Source organism: Erythrolamprus reginae, chromosome Z, assembly GCF_031021105.1.
Source record: "Erythrolamprus reginae isolate rEryReg1 chromosome Z, rEryReg1.hap1, whole genome shotgun sequence".
Classification (NCBI taxonomy): Eukaryota; Metazoa; Chordata; class Lepidosauria; order Squamata; family Dipsadidae; genus Erythrolamprus; species Erythrolamprus reginae.
Genome location: NC_091963.1, coordinates 145,392,460 through 145,413,456, shown reverse-complemented (window position 1 = coordinate 145,413,456; position 20,997 = coordinate 145,392,460). Strand labels below are relative to the sequence as shown.

Genomic DNA, 20,997 nt, shown 5'->3' with positions numbered 1-20,997 from the left:
GTTACATCATTGTTTTGTGACCTGAGCTAAACCACAAAGAGAAAGTTATAAAGAGGATTTCATACATAATGTTATGTTTTTTGTATGAGAAACTGCAGAGAGACAAGTGTTGAAAAACAGGCAAAATATTTTTATTTTATTCAAATAATATTTTGTGGGGAAATACTATGATTATTAAGATTTGAGCAGCTTGGGGGCCTAGAGGTGGAGTTCTCAAGTAATAACCAGGAGTCTGTGGGTTCAATTCTAGGTAATGGTAGGTATTTCTCTCTGTCGGTGCAATAAATTATTGTCTGCAGTGAATTTAATTGAGGCATCAGTTAAGAAATCTGGCTAGTAAACATTCAACTCCATTCAGTTGCCCCAATTCCACCCCAATTCAAGAGTTTACAGAATCATTAAAAGAATATTTGGCGGGGGGGACTATTAAGATTTATTAACCCATTCCAATAGAATTAGTCATGGTCATTTTGAACAATTTTTCATTTTTTTATCTGACCTTTTCTTTCTTTCAACATTCCAATAGAAACAAGGCTATAATATTTCAGCTTCCTTAGTGAATCTTAAAATACTAGACACATTATCTCAAACAATGTCCAAATTTTTAAGCTGCTTCTTGTATGGTTTTTATACTTTCAATTCTTAAACCGCTTGATAAATGTAAAAAAAATAATTACATTTGATCAACAATTTGATTAGGGGTTTTTTGAAATGTGTAAATTATAGAGTTTCTGAGATATAAATGAATTTTTTTTAAAAAAAAATGTTTTATAGTCGTAACTTTTCACATTCTATCCATCTTTTTATTTCCACTGTAAGTTTTTATCGGATTTTAATAATATGGAAAAATAATGTGTATAAATGTATTTTTCCTTCTGCCAAAGCTTTATTAGATGTGTATTGTAGTCAATTACCCTAATAAAGAATGATTTGATTTACTGCTCTTTTAGTTCAGCTTTTATAGTTTTTAATTCTTTAAAATTAGTATTATACAATGCATTCAACTCATCTTCATGATCTTTACTTATTGTTCTTCTGGATTTTTGCATGCTACCCAAGTAATTTTCTCTGAGATGAACAGCAGTATAAAATTGATAGCTAACTTAATACATAGCTATGTTAGCACATATCATATTAAAAGTTGGTAAAGACCATCTGTGGTATTTGCTATGTAAAGCCAAGATGAAAACTTGAAATAAATTTGCAAACCTGTCTTATACACAGGGAGGGGCCACAAAGATGAAAATATATGTAAAAAGTGTTGTGAAGGGGCACTGGTAGTCACCTGACATGCCACTTCTGAACTTTCTCCATAATGGATGGAACTATCAGCTAGGATGGGTTGACCTCATCCAATTAGATAAGGACTGAGTCTGTTTGTTTAAATACTGGGGACACTTCCGCCCTCCTTCCCCAGTTACAAGGAATGCCGAAGGAAAACAGACTCAACGTGGTAATTGTAAATCAGGAATCACTGCAGTCCATCCCTAGGTAAAACATGCTCATCAGGAGACAATATAAGCTGTAGAATGAACAGTCATAGAAGGAAAAGGCAAGGATGAGAACCCACCATATAGTATATCTCAAATATCGCCAAATTAATAAACCAAATTAAAAAAGAACCTAATTAAAAATAATTCCCTTTCATGAATAGAAATACAGAATAGTAATAAAGATTAAAGAAAATTAGAAAATAGCAGAGAAAAATAAGAAAAAAAATAAGGAAAAAGATAAGAAAAAGGGAGAATAAAAACAAAATTAAACACTCCATACATTCATCATACCCTGTTCTTGTTATAAAGCTTTCAATCCGTAACACTTTCAATCCACTATCATCATCCTACCCTATTCTACAAAGAGAGAGAAAAAAGTCACTGTATGGCCAGTGTAATTATCTTCCCTGTACTAATTATAACACTTTCAATCCATCATCATACCCTATTCTAGAAACAAAAAAAGGTCACTGTAAACCAGTTGAATCATCTGCCCTACTCTAATTATAACAAGCTACGTGCAGGTATTTTTGGTTTCCTGTCTGTTAAGATGGGACACAAAGAATTACAAATAATCTATTCTTGCTGACCATAGTCACACATTTTTATATAGAAAATTTTACCCTGCTTTCTGTTTAAGAAAAGTAACAAATCTTATGTTCCCGGGTCACCCTGACCCGGACCGAAAAATCTTCATTTGCAGTGCTTATGTTTGGTCTTTTTGAAAGCTTTTTTCACTTGGAAAGTAGTCTGAACATTTCTGCACACAATGATATGAAAATTGAAATGAAAAAAGTAAATCTTATTGGTTTATTTTGCGGATATAATGCACGCCCCCCCTGTTTTTGTGAAATTGTTTTCAATTTATGGATAGTTTTGCTTGCAAAATGCATTCTATTTTACTAAAGTTGGTATGGGATTGGTAGCTTGAACATTTCTGAACATAATGATATGAAAATTGAACTAGAAAAATTGATGCATATTGGTTTATTTTGTTGATGAAATGCACGCCCCCCCCCGTTTTTTTAAAATAGTCTTCACTTTATGGATAGTTTTGCTAGCAAAATACATTCTATTTTACTAAAGTTGGTGTGGGATTGGTAGCTTGAACATTTCTGAACATAATGATATGAAAATTGAACTGGAAAAATTGATGCATATTGGTTTATTTTGCACATAAAGTATGCCTCAATTATTTCAATTTATATAAAAATTATGCTGTTAATTTCAAACTTACATACTTTTTTTTAGTAAAATGGATTTGTTTCATAAAATTAGTTCTCTGGCTACAATGTGGTTGATTTTCAAAAGGATATTCCAAATATTTCTAGACAAATATGTATAAACAGTGACAATAATGGCACACAGCAAGGCCGAGGGGGGGTGGCCCTTTTGTGGCAAAAATAAACCAATAAGAACCATTTTTTTCAGTTCATTTATATTTTTCTTATATTCAGAAATGTTCAATTTAGTATATCAAACCTTTTGGGGGAAAATTCCTTAGGGATTTGTAGCCTTAAAAAATAGAAATTGACACGAAATTAAAAAAGGATGGGGGGAGGGGCTTTTTGATCAAAATAAAAATATAAGTCTCAATTTTTCCAGTTCAATTTTCATATCATTATGTTCATAAATGTTCCAACTAGTTTTCCAGTTGAAAAAGTTTTCAAAAAGATCAAATTCAAGTACCTAAAAAAAATATTTTTGGTCCGGTCACATACGAACAGAAACAGATTCAAAGTTATGATTTTTTTTTGCCCAGAAAACAATTAGCCACCACCCCAAAAATATTTTTTGATGATCAGCATTGTTAAATTGAGTAAATGAATGCCTAAGATTTTAAAGAATATTTCGGATTTAGAGCATAAAAAAATAAAAAGTGAAAATGGTTGCAAGCAGCCAGGGGGGGGGGGAGGCCTTATTTCTGATGTTAAAAAACCAATAAGAATCATTTTTTTCAGTTCCTTTATATTTTTCTTATATTCATAAATGTTCAAGCTACCAATCCCACACCAACTTTAGTAAAATAGAATGCATTTTGCAAGCAAAACTATCCATAAATTGAAATTTTTTTCACAAAAACGGGGGGGGCGTGCATTATATCCGCAAAATAAACCAATAAGATTTACTTTTTTCATTTCAATTTTCATATCATTGTGTGCAGAAATGTTCAGACTACTTTCCAAGTGAAAAAAGCTTTCAAAAAGACCAAACATAAGCACTGCAAATGAAGAGTTTTCGGTCCGGGTCAGGGTGACCCAGGAACATAAGATTTGTAACTTTTTTTGCCCAGCAAAAACTAAGCCCCCCACCCCCCAAAAAAAATTCTCATAGAGAGAACCCCTGAAATGATGAAACTACATGAAATTTCAAGTTTCAGATATGCAGGGAAAATTTTTTACAGGGACTCAAACTTGGCTTCGGGTCACATACGACCCGAACAGAACAGCAGGGTTTTAATTCTTAAAATTTTCAGCTCTCATGGTGGAAGGCGGTCTTGAAGATAGTCTGACCATAAGCCATGAAGTACATCATGTATTCTTTCTTACTTCCCAAATTAAAATATCAAAGTTGGTTTCTATTCAATTTCAGGGTAAGAACCTTATATTGGTGCCTTTGCAATTCATACTCTTTCTTTTATTGAGGTTTCTCTATAATTTCTATATTTATGTATGTATGTATGTATGTATGTATGTATGTATGTATGTATGTATGTATGTATTTATTTATTTATTTATTTATTTATTTTTATGCCGCCCTTCTCCTTAGACTCAGGGCAGCATACAACATGTTAGGAATAGCACTTTTTAACAGAGCCAGCATATTGCCCCCACAATCTGGGCCCTCATTTTACCCACCCTGGAAGGATGGAAGGCTAAGTTAACCTTGAGCCGATGATGAGATTTGAACCACTGACCTACAGATCTAGTCAGCTTCAGTGGCCTGCAGTACAGAACTCTACCTGCTGCACCACCCTGGCTCTATATTTAAAAAGATTTTAGCCCAGTCTACTGGGTAAGAAACTGTGGTAGATAGAAAGAGAGGTCATCAGTTCAAGTCCTTCCTTGGCCATGAAAGCCAGGTGGGTAACTTTGGACCAAACACTGTTTCTCAAACCAGTGTTCTTCACAGGGTTGTTGCTGTGTGGAAAAAATAAGGACAGTTTATTTGATATGTTTGCTTCCTTTTTTAACAATGTATATATTGTAAAAAAAATGAAGTAATAAATAATGAAAAGAAATAAAATACTGATGTGAAAAGAAATGAAATAATAAAACAAAATAAAATATAAGATAAAGTAATAAAATGAAACACATCTGCAATGGCAAGTGCAGATTTGAAAGATGTAAAATGTACAATGATCTCATTCCATCCAGTTTGTAAATGCTTGTAAATGTCATTTCCATGCCATAAAAAGTATGTTTGTGGCATTGGCATCCATCAATCTTGAGAGACCATAGTATCATGCTCTGTACTCCCCAGAACATGAAGCCTAGACATGATAGCCAGGCATGTCCAGCCACAGGTGGGGCACTTGGCACAAGTTCCCAAGCCTGAAGGTGGGCATCTTACATGAGGTTCCCAAGCCTCTTTTGGATGTCTTTGCCTAGGTTCCCAAACCTAAAGGAGATATCTTAATGGTTCTCAAGCCATAGTAAAACATCGGTGCTGCAGAGAATATCTGTTCAATTTTTCACTGATAATTTTAGCTGGATTTTTTGGTAATTTATACTGTTGTCTAAGTGCTGTAGTTGCTGGTACTGGAAGAACTGCTAGAATATGCTGTTTAGGAATCCAACAGGAATCTCTTCTGCTAGGCCAATCTGTGCAAGATAAAAGAGTCAGTAAAGCAACTAGCAGCTCAGGCTAGTTTGCAACGACCTAAAAAAAGCGCCAAATTTTCATAGCAAAAGGCTTGTTTGAACTTTGTGAACAAAAAATAAATAAAATCAAGTTCATTTTTGTTTCCAATGATGAAATTGAATCTTCATGATCTATGCAAGAGAAATGATTCAGTAAAGCTTCCACAGTTGCTGGAACTCATGAAAATCACCAGTTTATTCCAATTGACTTGAACCAAATTTTATTAAGTAGAGTGTCAAATGATTCTTCCTCATTTGTTGCCAAGCTTTGTAAGTCAGAAGATATTCCTGCATATTCTAGCAGTTCTTCCAGTACCAGCACTTGGACGACAGTATAAATTACCAGTAAAAACAAGTTAAAATTATCAGTGAAAAATTCTTGTCTCTGCAGCACTGATATTTTACTACAGCTTGGGAACCATTAAGGCACCTCCTTTAGGCTTGGGAACCTAGACACAGGGACCAAAAAGAGGCTTGGGAACCTCGTGTAAAATGCCCAACTTCAGATTTTGGAACATGTGCCAAGTGCCCCACTTGTGGCTGGATATACCTGGCTGTCAGGAATGACCTCTTGGCAATGAGCCACCATGGACCAATGCATGTTTTAAAGCACTAATTGACTTATACAGCCATTAGAAACACCAATGGCCTGTTTTCTCTATCTTGCAACAATACTGACAAAATCCCCACTTTTTTGGAGCCTTATTTGAAACCTGGCTTCACCCTTCCATTTCCTAACAAACATTCCTGCTTTTTAATATTTTTGAACACTGTCTTATAACATCTTTTAAAAAATGCTGTTTACTGAAAAAAGAATCACTTTTACTGCACTTGAATCAAGGGTGCATGCAGTGCAGGAATCACAGGTTGCCCGCAAACAGTTGAGGAGATTTTTTTTCAATCCTTATATGAAGAGACTCCAAAATTAAAACAATATATTCTTAAAGAAAAGAATCTTCTCTTTCTGATGGTGCTAAATTGAAGAGGATTCCCACCAAATCAAACAGGGCATCAAAGATAGACAGAATTTGGCAAAAACCCATTAAGTACCAATTTTGAACTCTTATATTTTTTCAATAACTTGAAAGAAAGTGCTGAAAATTTGAAGTCCTCATTGCAGCCATGTACCTAGTATACCTGACAAAAATCAGCCTGGAAGGTCAAGTAGTTTTGAAACTACAGCAGCCTGAAGATTGCTGTAAATTCATTTTTCAGGATTTTTGCAGTTTCAGCCTGAGCCATGGAAAAAGTAAGAGGACTAGGTATATGGGGGTTTGCCAGTTTATAAATCCTTACAAGGTGTGCAGGTTCTCCAAATATCTCCAACATAATACTGAAACTGCCACATTTACAGCTTCTAGAAGTTGGCCCAAAATGTCATTTTTGCCGACTCAGTATTTGAAAACTTTATTTGAGGTCTCCTAGAACTCCCAATTTTTAGTCTTTTGAACTACAATTTTGCACAACATAGTTTTATATCATAAAGAAACTATATGCCAAATTTCATCAAAATCTAAGATGGTAAGGTGGGGATGATTTTTAAAGTTGGTCCACTTCACACGGAATAACTCTTGTATAAAACTTTATGACATCCCATTGTAAAAGGTGAGATATTTTTCTTTTTGTAATCTTTGCCAATTCCCCCCCAAATTTCTTATATGAGTAAAAGGTGTTTCAGCAAAAATGTAGCTTCATTTTTTAACCTATAACTTTCCTGTTTTTGAAATGTTTCTAATTGTAGTAAAATAAATAATATTATTTAGAATATGTTAAAGCAATGGTGTCAAACTCAATTTCATAAGGTCTGGATGTGTGTCAACAGTCTCGAGCAAGACGGAGTGACTGTGGGTCCTGCCTCCCAAGGACAATTCCATCTATCTGTCCATCACCCTGGGGGAGGAGCTTCTGGCCCCCTCAGAAAGTGTCTGAAACTTGGGCATCCTCCTCAATACTCGATCCACAGCCTTTATGTGTCAGCCCTGGCCCTCTGGAATCAACTCCCCCCAGAGATTCAAACCACCCCCACCCTCCTAGTCTTTTGCAAAGCCCTGAAAACACAGGGGGTACTAAGAACTTTTAATACCCCCAGCCCATAAATGTAGAGTAATTAGGATGAATGTGGATGTCTGTTTCTTAATATGTATAGGTTTTTAGAATCTGTCAGAATATGCATAGCAAAATAAATCAGAAGCTTCACAAATGACTGTATTTTGTTGATTCAAATAAACTTTTATAATCATAACAAAAGATTTCTACAATACTACATGTTCCTTCACAGACTTCATGTTGTTTCACAACAAAGTACACCTGGAACTGGCTAAACAATGCCCTTCTTCTTCCTCAGTTTCTGGACATGCTTCACTTTAATTGGCAGAACAGACAAAATTCATCAACTAACCATATTCTGATTAGCTCCTCCAGTCAGGAACAAATCTCAACAAATACAATCAATTTGCAATCCCCAGATAACCCTTTGAAATAGTTGGCAGCTAAGAAACAGTCAAATCTATGTAGAAATGAATGCCAGAAACCAGTCTTTTGATTAAATTGAGAAAACATCAAAAGGGTGGTCATGCTGGCAATGCAGAGGTGAGTCTGTGGTTGGATCACTATTGTGACCTCTCATTGCCTTAATGGAAAAAAAAATCCTCAGTGCTTCAGCAGTGACTTTTATTCTCAATTTGCCTGCATCCCACCTTCATTGCTAGTGATAAGTTTGCTTATGAAGTGCTTAATGGTTGAGGATCGGCTCAGAAACAGTTCAACTATTTTTATTTAGGACTTTAGCCTCAGCTAACAAGTCCTTGCTAACATCTGAGACAGCAAGAGAGAGAGAGCAGTAACCTTCAGCATTAACATCTCTTTTATATGCCAGCTGACAATGCCTTAACCAATCCCAGGCTGGCAATCTTCCACTTTTGCAGAAGCCGGCACATAGCCAATCAGCAGATGCCTCCCTGGTCACATGGCCCTGCTGGATGTGACAGTACATTTGAAAAATGAATTCCAAAATGGCTGCTTTTTCAACAATGGAATGATTGCATCCCCACCCCTCCAGCTGTTGGAATACTGGCTGCTTCAAAGCAAAGCTTCAAACTATTTGCAAATTGTTGCTTTATGGAAGATCTTAAGGGATGCTTCTAGGATTCTTGCAAATCCAGGAGAATTATATAAATTAAAGGAATACCAGTTCCTCCAGTTCTTAAGTTGAAAAAGTTTCAGTCCAGAGAAACACTCTTCAGGGAGCCCCTGAGATCTCTCCCTGAGCATATTGCCAGTTTGCCATCTTTGCCAGAAGCCATCACTTCTATTACTTTCATTGGCAATTGCTCATTTAAAGAAAAAATAGATGAACCAACAGCTACTAATCATCTCATCAAAACAAATAATTATCTCCTAAAGGAAACACAATACTTTCTTAGCTAAGCCAAAAATCAAAGGTTACACAGAAGGGTATTTAAATTCAATAACAATCTAGGTATCTGTTCAGCTTTAAAGTGGCTTTGAACCACAGGTACTTTAGTATAATGGGTAATAATGTCTCTGTCAGATTCATTGCTTCAGATTTCTACCCTCTGTTATTTTTTGCCAGAATATCTGTTCAAATTCTTGTGATATTCAGGATATGAATTTGCACTCTGGTGGATCTCTCCTTCTTATTTCCTGCCAGAATATCTTTTCAAACCCTGATTATATTAAGACACACATTTTCACTCTCATGGATCTCCAAATAGAAAATGGTGGATTTTCTGAGTAGGTGTATTCTCGGATAGAAACTTTGATTTAATAGGATTAACTATTGGAATAATACAAACTTCCCTCCGGGGTACGATAGGAGAGGATGGAGTAGAGCATTTTCAAGACTGAAGATGTTTTTCCTCCTACTATTATTGGTGAAGCAAATAGAGTCTCTAGGCTGCCCTGCAAGTGACACTTTCTTTGTTCCACATGAGTGGTACCAACCTGGCGATCTCATCATTGGTGGGATAGTATCCCACATCTATTACAACCTTTATGAAATTGGTTTTAAGGACTTTCCTTATATAACATCTTATGACGTATCAAAGTAAGATTTTTTTCTTTTTTCTAGTCTTTATCACTTTCCCCAAAATTGCATGTAAAAGGTACTCAGCATAAATGTAAGCTTTACATCTAATCTAACTCTACCTTTCAAATGTTTTTAATTAAGGAAGAATGAACATTTTTTTCTTTACTTATGGGGGAAGGGTTTGTCATAAAATGTAGGAAACTTTGGTGTAAAACATCTTTTGAAAAATGTTTAGCAAGGGTAAGGTAATATTATTTTTTTTAAAATCTGTATTGTCACTTTTAACAAAAGATACATTCAATAAATGATTGGAACGTTCCAGAATTGTACATATTTCATTTTGGTAAAAAAAAGTTAGGGTATGTGTTCAGTGATGGGTACTAAATCTCATCATTACTGGTTTACTCCTATGCACACATGTGACATCTCTGTGCATGCACAGAAGCATCTGGGGTGGACAGAGCCTCGCTTGCTACTGCTACAGATTTGTAGAACCAAACTGGAAAATAGCAACCCAGCACTGTATAGGTTCCATGAATGGGTTTCCATGAAAAAAAGGATTATTTTTATTTCTTGTAGCAGATATTTGCTGTAAGTCATGCAAATCATTTGAAAAATTGAATTTGAACTACCAATAAATAATTCAGAATTTTAGAAAACCTATTACTTTACTATCTTCATCAGAGAAAGAAATATTTGTTATTTCATAAAGAAATGATGTCATCTTATGAGAATTTGCCAACTTCCTCTTTCAACTAGGATGTTTAAATCATTTGCAGTGTAATAATCAAATTCTACCAGCATATTCTTGCCTTGGTTTTTGCTGTGAAGGAGATAAATGAGGACTCCCAGATCCTACTTAATGTCACTCTTGGATTCCACATCTATGACAGTTACTGCAATTCAAGGATGACCTATCGCACTACTCTGGATCTACTTTTCAAATGCCAGAAATTTGTCCCTAACTACAAATGTGATAGCCAGAAAAATCTCATGGCTATTATTGGAGGATTGGATTTTGTCACATCATTTTATATAGCTGAAATTACAGGATTCTTCAAGATTCCACAAGTAAGTTATGAAGGGGTTTAGCAGAAAATTCTTAATCTTGTTAACAGAATAATTAATTAATGGACAAGAAAGATTAGGCTTTGTTTTCTCTTCAGATGTTTTGTATGAGGTAAGGTCTACTACTTGGTATTCTTTTCTGAAGCTACAATTCCAGTTATAGGAAGTAAGTATAAAGGATTAATATTTGAGGGAAGATATGAATGGCTTCTATTAAAACAATTGATTTAGCATGTGTTTGGAATATTTATAGGCAATGAGAACATCCTCAGAATAATGGGATTGGAAGCAAACTTGGAGGTCTTCTAGTCCCCAAAATTGTTACTATATTCTTAAAAGAATACTAGGGGGAAAACATTCCTTGGATATATTTTATATGAAAAGAATGATAGGAGTATTAAATTTAATCTAAAGACTGTAAATAATTCTACTGCATATTCTTTTAGCTGACATATGGCTCTCTAGCACAAGAGGAATTTCAGACCAGTTAGCTCTCTCCACTATATTTCATGGTCCCCAAAGAACACCATCAATACAATGGGATTATCCAACTGCTTTGCCATTTCAGGTGGACATGGATTGGGATATTTTCTGTTGATAACAGCAATGGAGAAAATTTCTTACAGAAAATGCAGCCCTTATTATTAGATAATGGAATCTGCTCAGAGTTTATAAAAAGGCTTGCTGAAAAACTCCACTTGGAAAGATTCAACGAATTTTATCAAATTATCTCCAATATTTTCATTAATATGAAGAATAGCAAAGCCAATGTGTTTCTTGTCTATGGAGAAGCCTGGACAATTATATGGCTAAGATTTCTCACATTTGTGTCAGATCCTGAAAGCAAGGAAACTGCATTACTTAGAAAGGTGTGGATTATGACTGCACAAATTGATTTTCTACTGTCTGGTGTTCAAATCCGTTCGGATCTCAAGATGTTCAATGGAGCTTTTTCTTTCAGTGTTCATTCAACAGCAGTTGTAGGTTTCAGACAATTTCTTCAGACCATAAATCTACTTTCAGTCTACAGAGATGGGTTTCGGCAGAATGTTTGGGAACAATCATTTGATTGTTCATTTCCAAAACCAGACTTAGAAAAAATGCAGGTTAAGCGGTGTACTGGGGAAATGAAATTGGAGGATCTTCCTGCATCTATATTTGAAATGGAAATGACTGGCCAAAGCTACAGCATCTACAATGCTGTTTATGCTGTGGCTCATGCTTTGCAGGCTGTACACATGTTGGGTTTCAATAGGAAGAGAACTATGAGGGGCAAAAAATCTGATCTTCCAAATCTGCAGGCTTGGCAGGTATTTTCGTTGGCTTGTATTCTTCTTTCATTTCAATGAACAGTTTGATGTAGAATTATCTTCTGAACGATTGTGGAAAGTATGCATATTATTTATTTGTTTGTTTGTTTGTTTGATTGATTGTTTGTTTCAGTAAGCATGTATTAGATAACAGATATAAGTATAAACATTATTTTGAATACATGAAATGGCTATGAATACTTTCTTCTATCGAGTATTTTATCATCTGCACCTATTATGTACTTGCGTATTGTTGTGGTTGCAGCTGAAGTAGTCATTGACAGGTATGACACTGCAGCTGCCGCCTCCGTTTGGGTGAAGGGATCTCCGCGGTGGGCGGCTGCAGAGGCTGCATCAATGCAGAGCCAAGAAGGACCAGCTGTTGGTTTTTGAAGCCTCCACCGCCACCCACCACGGAGATCCCTTCACTTGAATGGAAGTGGCGGTGGCAGGGACCAACAGACGGTCCTTCTCCGCGCTGCATTGCTGCAGCCACCGAGCTCCGCTGCTGTCTCCGGGTCATCGTAACAACGAAATGTCGTAAGTTGGAGACCACGTAACCTGGGGACTACCTGTAATTGGAGAGAGAGAGAGAGAGAAAGCCGTTGCTGGAGAGAGAGGGGGACAGAGAGAAAGAGATTGTATTAACGTCCGATATGTATGGTGGATTCCAAAACAGATGAACTGTATTCAAGACCTGATCTAGCAAATGCTTTGTATTCTCTGATTAGCAGTTCAATATTACTAGAGATGACACTATGCAAGATTAGGTGAACAACTCTTAATGCCTTTTAAATTTAGCTAGTTTTGTTTTTTCACCAAAGATATATTTTTTTGGATTGGATTGTTTTTTCACCGAAGTCATTTTTAATTTTTTTTATTGTTATGGCTATTTTGTTTTTTTCTGGTTTGGATGGTTATTAGAGGTATATAGTTTAATGAGTCTTTTGACTTCGAGCAATTTTTTTTGGCAGTATTAATGCTAGTGAACAGATTTTGCCAATCAAGCCGGGGTGGCGCAGCAGGTAGAGTGTGTACTGTAGGCCACTGAAGCTGACTGTAGATCTGGAGGTCAGCGGTTCAAATCTCATCACCGGCTCAAGGTTGACTCAGCCTTCCATTCTTCCGGGATGGGTAAAATGAGGACCCGGATTGTGGGGGCAATATGTATATAAATACATATATCATAGTTGGCTTTTTAAAAGTTATAATTGTGTATTAAGTACAAATATTGTAATATTATAAAGTTGTAATTGTGTATTAAAGACAAATATTGTATTAAGGACAAATATTGTAACAAAAGTCAATCATGCAGTGGACACTGTTGGAAAAGGGTTCTTTTACTTATACTCCATAAATTGATTTTAAATCTTTGCAGAAAATCAGATCAAGGCAGTTGTTGAGTGTAGTGTTGATCCAATCTCACATTAGTAACAGCATTGTGCAGGGTTGCATATATGAGTTCAGTTATACATTAATTTAGGATCCAATTAATATTTTCTATATGTGGAATCAACATGTATGAAAAAACTGTAGATGTAAATAAGAATATTATGACAAAACAATTAATTAGGGTAAAAACATGCTTTCAGAAATCCTAAGTGCTACATAACTAGAGAGGTTTATAAAGATATTGGAGAGTTCTTTGTCTAAATTGTTGTCTAAAGGTCTTCTCCTTGAGCAAGGTGCCTTCCTAAGTACTTTCCAATGTTGTGTTGCATAAAAGAGATATAGAAGACAATTAAGTTTAAACTGTTGCAGAAGATGAGATCAAGGGAGTTGTTGAGTCTAGTGTTGTCAATTACTAGTTGATCCAGTACCAGATTAGAAACAGCATTGTACAGGGTTTCAGTTGTACATTTGTACAGTATTTTACCAGGTATTTATGTTAAGCTGATTGGTCAGTAATTACCTTTTTTGTAATGGGGACCACATCAGCAGTTTCCCGTCTTCAGGTAGTTCCTCTGTGTTCCAGGATTTTTTAAATATTCAGTGGCTCTGAAATTACATCTACTAGTTCCTTTAGGACTCTAGGGTGTAATCCATTTGGTTCTGCTGATTTGTATTCATTAAGTTCAGACAGGTGCTCTCTTACTGTATTTTTGCTTATGTTGCATTTTGTTTCAAATCTGTTTTTTGCAATTGTGTTGCTGATTAGTTGAGCTGTATTTTCTTTTTGTGTGAAGACTGATGCAAAGAACATGTTAAGTAGCTCTGCTTTGTCTGTGTTGTCGGTTACGTCTTTGCTGTCTTCTCTCTTTAGTTGACAAACTGTTTCCTTGGCTTTTTTCTTCTTGTTTATGTGTTAGAAGAAACATTTTTTTATTATCTTTAACTTTTGTTGCAAGTCTTTGTTCATTCTGGAATTTTGCTGTCCTGGGTTTTTTTGTTTTGGTAGATTCTGTTGGTACTCTGCCTTGGTTATGTGTCCCTCTTTCCATTTTTTGTATTTGTCTTTTATTTTTCCATTCAATTTGTCAGTGAGGTATTTGTGTAGTCATGCTGGTTTCCTTTTGGATTTCTTGTTTTTTTTTCTCATTGGAATTATGCTGTACTGGGCTTTTTTGATCATGTTTTTCAGAGTCTCCCAGGTTTTTGAGTAGTTTTATCCTTTTGGACTTTCACCCAAGGGATCTCTCTTAGTTTTTTTCTAGTTTTTTGAAATCAGCTTTTTAAAAAATCTGGGATTTTGGTATTGTGTTGAAATGTTTATGCTTGCATTATGGTGAATTTCCATATGACACGGTTACTCTCACCCAGTGTTCCTGCAGTTTCGATTCCTTCTATTACTTCTTCTTTGTTTGTGAGTATCAAATCCAGTATGGCTATTCCTCTAGTTTGCTCTTCCACTTTTTGGACACAAAGTTGTCATGAAGGCTAGTTAGGAATCTGTTTGATTTCTCACTTGGTGCAGAGCTAATTTTTCAGTTGATACCTGTTTGGTTGAAATCTTTCATTATTATTGCAGTTTGTTTCCTGCATATGTTCATTAGCTGATTGCTAAAAAAGGATGTTCATTGTTTCTGTTTCTCCTGTTATTATGTCATTCTTTTTTTTTTCTTTTATGTTGATCCATATACATTCTAAGGGTTTTTCTGCTCTGTAGCTGGCCCTTCAGTTTCTAAAATCTGGCTAAAAGAAATTAGTCAGATTCTCAGATAACCTTGTACCAGTGAAGAAAGATTAGATATGTTGTTTAAGTAGTGAACATAAAACATAACCAAAGGACTTTACATAATTCCAAAAGACTACTTTTCAGTGTTCTTCAGTTGATTCCAACCTTTTTTTGAAATAATTTCAAATAAATAATGGAGTGGGCATGTACATTATCATGCAATATTGATTATAAAATTTCTAAGCATTCATATTTAATAATAGTTATTGGAATATGAAGAATGAGTGAATGAAATTTTAATATGTTGTTCATCTCTATTATACTGCTTTCAATTCCCTCTCTCTTCTATTCCCTTTCAAGTAGCTCCATTCATTTCTTCAAGGCATTTCTTTCAACAATTCAGCTGGGGAGAGAGTGTTCCTGAATGAGAAAGGGGAAGCAACAGGTGGATATGACCTCATCAACATAATCACTTTTCCAAACAGATCTTTTCAGAGAGTTAGAGTTGGAAACCTGGATCTAAAGGCTCCAAAAGGGAAGGAATTATTTATTGATGAAGATGTGATTTTCTGGAACCCAACTTTTAACCAGGTTTTGAATGCTTGTATTAATACAATTCTTGTATTTAATTCCTTATGTTCCCACATTGAACATAAGTTTCTTATGGTTTGCATTTCTATTTGAAATCACAAGAATGACCATATTTCCATGAAATTGTCACCCTCTGTAATTATTTACACTCCCTGCCCTTCAATTATTTACACTTTCCTCTTTTACTTCAACATAGTTTCTACATCTTTTAAAATTGTTAATGAAATTTACTTAATTTACTTTTCTTTTGGGAAGTCAAAAATTATTTCCCTATATAAATGATAACAATTATAGTGTTTTAAGTATCTCAATTTTTAAAATGCATTATGATTATCACCAGGTTCTTCCCTTTTCTAGATGTAATGAACCTTGTTTCCCTGGATCCTGGAAGAAAGATATTGAGGGGGCTCAGTTCTGCTGCTATGATTGTTTTCCATGCCCAGGAGGGAAGATTTCAGATAAAAATGGTATGGTAGGAATTCTATCACTTTTCCTTAGACTTAAGCAAAAATTAATGAACTATTTGATGCATACAATTAAAGAGGTAATGCAAATGATAAAACTTCTCTACGTTTCTTCCAGATATGAAAGATTGCTTTGAGTGTTCAGAAGATCAGTATCCAAATGAAGAAAAGAAAGAATGTATACTTAAAATACTGGTTTTTCTAACTTTTGAAGAAACTTTAGGTATTGGTTTAACGTCAGTAGCTCTTTTTTTCTTCTTCTTGACGTCTTGGGTACTTGGAACATTTATTAAGTACAGGGATACCCCCATTGTCAAAGCCAATAACCTGTCTTTAACCTACGTTCTCCTGGCCTCTCTTCTGCTCTGTTTTCTCTCCCCTTTGTTCTTCCTCAGTCAGCCTGGCAAAGGGACGTGCCTTCTTCGACAAACAATGTTTGGCATCACCTTCTCAGTAGCCATTTCTACTGTACTAGCCAAAACCATCACGGTGGTTGTGGCTTTCATGGCCACTAAACCAGGATTTCAGATGAGAAAATGGGTGGGGAAAAAATTGGGCTTTTCTATTGTCCTTTCATGCTCCATCTTCCAAGTATGTATTTGTATTATTTGGTTGTCATCATCTCCCCCTTTCCCTGAATTGGACATGCACTCAGAGCTCCAAGAAATGATTTCACAGTGCAATGAGGGGTCAGTTTTCTTCTTCTACTGTGTCTTGGGCTACCTGGGTATCTTGGCCATTGCCAGCTATATTGTGGCTTTCCTTGCCCGTAAATTACCCAACAGCTTTAACGAATCCAAGTTCATTACCTTCAGCATGTTGGCCTTTTGCAGTGTGTGGATGTCCTTCTTTCCAGCCTATCTGAGCACAAAAGGCAAAGCCATGATAGCCGTGGAAATCTTTTCCATCTTGTCCTCCAGTGCTGCATTATTGGGATGCATATTCTTACCAAAATGCTACATCATTGTTTTCAGGCCTGACCTCAACCACAGGGAGAAACTCACAAAGATAAATTAATGCATTGTTTGATTTTTCTGGCTCAGAAACAAGCTTTCTTTCTGGCTGGAAAAAACAAGCAGAAAGACTATTATCCATAGGAAACCTATAAGTGATAGGAACATCAAGGTTATTATTTTTGTCAAAGAAAGATTTGTATAGGATGGTTATGATCCTTTTTAAAATTATTGTTTATTATGATTGCCCATTGCAAAACCTGTGCTCATGCTGCTTTATTTTCATCGTTTTTCAAGATTCTTTAATCTGATGCTTTCTCCTTTTCAACACATCTATTGAACTTGATTTTGGTTATCTACTTTGCTTATTCCTTGTTAGGATATTTCAGATATTGGCTCAAATAAGTTCAATGTTTCCAAGACATTTCATGGCTTTTATACTCTGAATTCCTAATTCATTACATAAATACTGTAAAAAGCTGATTTCCATTTAAAAAACATATTTAACACAGTATCATACCAGTAGAATGACACTGGGTTTGTTAGTGTTCCTTCAAATGTAACATGTATTGAGTTTGTGATTTCTGTAAGCTTAACTGCATTTTAGAAAAGGATGATCTTCAGAGAGGGGCGGCATACAATCTAATAAATTATTATTATGATTATTATTGTTGTTGTTGTTGTTGTTATTGTTGTTGTTATAGTATATTCCTCTGCATAGATTTTAAGCAATAAATTGATGTGTGGACCTGTTTTTTCTGTCTGATATTTATCTCCACTCCTACAATTCTTTACTGGGAGAGCAACAGGAAATAATAGAATGACATTTGATCTAGAAGCGGAAGCAGCAGCTGAGAATGCCAGAGTGGATGCTATGCTGCACAGCTTTTGCAATATGTTCCCTTTGACAATGCTCCAAATACAAAATAAGCAAAGTTTGGTGTATCCAATATCTGTCAAGTTCAAATCGAATTTAGCAGGAGCCATTTATTCAATTCTCAGTTGCCACATACAATTGGATGTGTGGGTGTGGAGTGGAAAGGTTAGAATGCATTGCCACACAAATAACTACCTTTCTCTTGGGAAGGAAGGTCATCTACACAGGTGTGAGATGAAAAAGGATGGGAGTGCCTAAGGATTCATTTAATTTGACAATGTGACCAGTATCACTTGAACGGCTACAAAAATGGTGGCACGTTTTAAGCTTAAAGCCTATCAGGAAAGTCTTAATGAACTCAATCTGTATAATCTGGAGAACAGAAGGGAAAGGGGGGGACATGATCGAAACATTTAAATATGTTAAATAAGGTTCAGGAGGGAAGTGTTTTTAATAGGAAAATGAACTCAAGAACAAGTGCAAAGTTATGCACATCGGGGCAAAGAATCCAAATTATACCTACCAACTGATGGGGACAAAACTTTCTGAGACAACCCAAGAAAGGGATCTTGGGGTTTTGGTGGACAGCTCAATGAAGATGTCAACCCAGTGCACAGCAGCAGTAAAAAAAAGCGAATTCCATGCTTGGCATGATTAGGAAGGGAATAGAAAGTAGATCAGCAAGTGTTGTATTACCTCTGTACAAATCAATGGTGAGACCACACTTGGAGTACTGTGTACAGTTCTTGGCACCGCATCTCAAGAAGGATATAATGGAACTGGAAAAGGTGCAAAAAGGGCAACAAGAATGATAAAGAAAATGGAGCACCTCCCTTATGATACCAGGTTACACTTCAGCCTTGAAAGACAGCATTTAAAGGGTGACTTGATCGAAGTGTATAAAATCATGCATGGGATAGAAAAGGTGGATAGAGAAAAATTATTTTCTCTATTACACAATACTAGGACAAGGGGGCACTCCCTAAAGCTCATAGGTAAGAAAGTGAGGACAAATCAAGGGAAATATTTCTTCACCCAGGGGGTCATTGGTTTATGGAATTCATTTCCAGAAGAGGTTGTGACAGCTGTCAGCCTTGATAGCTTTAAGGCAGGATTAGACAGATTAATGGATGCCAATCATATAGATGGTTATTGAAACAGATGTCCAAGTGCTGCCTCTATGTTGGTTGAGGCAGGCAGGATTCCATTGAATGCCACTTGTTGGGGGTCAAGGGAAAGGGAGTGTCTTGCCTTCTCTTTCTGCTCAAGATCCCCATGGACAATTGGTGGGCCACTGTGTGACACAGAATGCTGGACTCGATGGGTTTTGGCCTGATTCAGCATGACTCTTCTTATGTTCTTATGTTCAAGGGGGCACAATCAGAGGTTGGTTGGTAGAAAAATCAGAAGCAATGTGAGAAAATATTATTTTACTGAAAGAGTAGTAGATGCTTGGAACAAACTTTCAGAAGACGTGGTTGGTAAATCCACAGTAACTTAATTTAAACATGCTCGAGATAAACATATATCCATCCTAAGATAAAATAGGGAATCATTTGCTATTTTAATTATACTGAAACCCTGGGAAATATTTAGAGCAGGGGTCCCCAAACCTTTTACACAGGGGGCCAGTTCACTGTCCCTCAGACTGTAGGAGGGCTGGACTGACCTCTTTATTTCCCCCCCACACAACAGCTCAGAAATTGTCTCTGTTCTAATGTAGAAAATTAAATGGGCAAAGATTTCAATTATGAGATCTTACAAAGATTTCAGGAAATACTCTTGGAAGAAATACTCATCTGAGTTTGATTGGAAAGATGGTTTATTGGTGAACAGGACAACATGGATATGAAGTCCTGGTGCAGCTGAACACATGGAGTTGTGTGAGAGAGAATATTTATACTTCTCTTGGTCTTTGCTCTTGCGCTTCCTGTTCCTGTGCAACAAATGACATATTGGTTGTTGTCAGACTTCCAGGGGTCTCTGCAGGAGTCATAGTTGTATGAATCAAGTTTGGTTGAACCTTGGGCTGATCTAATGTTCCCATGTTTCATGTGATGAGCTCTGCTGCAAGATGGGTAGATGGCTAATGTCATGGTGGATGAAGGTGTTTTATCTTGTAGCTAGGCTGGCCCTTTTGTCTTGTAGATATGCTGACACCAAAATATCTGTTGAGGACCTGGTGCTGAGGCTGAATTTCTGTTTCATTTAAGATTTTTATTCCTCTTTTAGCTTGTTAATATTTCCTCTACCTTGTTAATATTTCCTAAAACATTTCATTATTTTAGGAGAGGGGCAAGGGCTACCTTTCTACAGTACGTTTGGAAAATACTTCTATGGGGATCTGGAAATAAGGAAAAACTTCTTAAAATGAGGAAATACTTCTTAAAATGAGGAAACAGTTATGCATGTTAATGTTATACAAAGTAAGGTGAACTGCATTTATTATTCACAGTAAAAACAAAAATAAACTGCAAAAAGGGACATGTATCTTGTGCTGCCAATGCCCGAGGCCGACTTACCGGCCGGCGGCTGTTGCGGCGATCGGCGGGGGAAGGAGGCCGCCATGTTGGGAGCGGAGCCGCGGCCCCCACATCAGCAGGGGGCCGCGAGTGACGTAGTCGGGGTGCGCTGGGCACCGATTGGCCAGGGCGAGAGGGAGGCACCCGCCCGCCCTCCCTCTGTTACAGGGTGCATATGATGGGTCGCCCTCGGGGGCCGAGTAGGAATTTTTTGCAGTCACAGCAAATTGGCCGAGCTGTGATTGTTTTTTCGCCTACTCCACTCTGTGCGTGGGAGTGCGGTTAGGGGGTGGACTCACCAACTAGAGCCCCCCCTCAAGGTCACTGGGGGGGAGGCCGATAGGGGGCGGAAAATGGAGTAAGCAACTGTGTGATCTCCTTTAGGGGCACCTCTAGTGAGGTGAGGGGCGAGCTCCTTCTCGGATTACAGGGCTCGACCGGCTTGGGTTCGGGGAGGGGGTCGCTCCTGTGGCTCGCTGGCTGGGGATTAACATAGACCAGTAGCGAGCCATCCCACACGCCATGGGGGGCGTGGTAATGGTGCAGGGGGCAGGTGTAATTTTACCATGACCCTGCACCCAGGCAAGGAGTTTTCGCCCGAGAGTTGCTCTGTTGAGTTTGTTGGAAAAGTTAACTCCGCCCCCATTTGATTTATGCACCCTGCAGGTCAAGGGGTGTTAATTGGTTAAATAA

General features: G+C 36.8%; 2 protein-coding genes across 2 annotated transcripts in view; one reads left to right on the top strand and one right to left on the bottom strand.

Moving 5' to 3' along the window:
- LOC139154299 (uncharacterized) overlaps nt 1–20,997 on the bottom strand; it is a 1,065,525-nt gene that overhangs the window by 756,885 nt on the left and 287,643 nt on the right. The window lies entirely within an intron of this gene.
- LOC139153663 (vomeronasal type-2 receptor 26-like) lies at nt 9,352–16,969 on the top strand. The gene is made up of 6 exons (XM_070727895.1): nt 9,352–9,422; nt 10,184–10,475; nt 10,919–11,782; nt 15,261–15,488; nt 15,829–15,955; nt 16,071–16,969. The coding sequence occupies exons 3-6, from the start codon at nt 10,982–10,984 to the stop codon at nt 16,967–16,969; spliced, it is 2,055 nt and encodes a 684-aa protein (XP_070583996.1). The 5' UTR covers nt 9,352–9,422; nt 10,184–10,475; nt 10,919–10,981.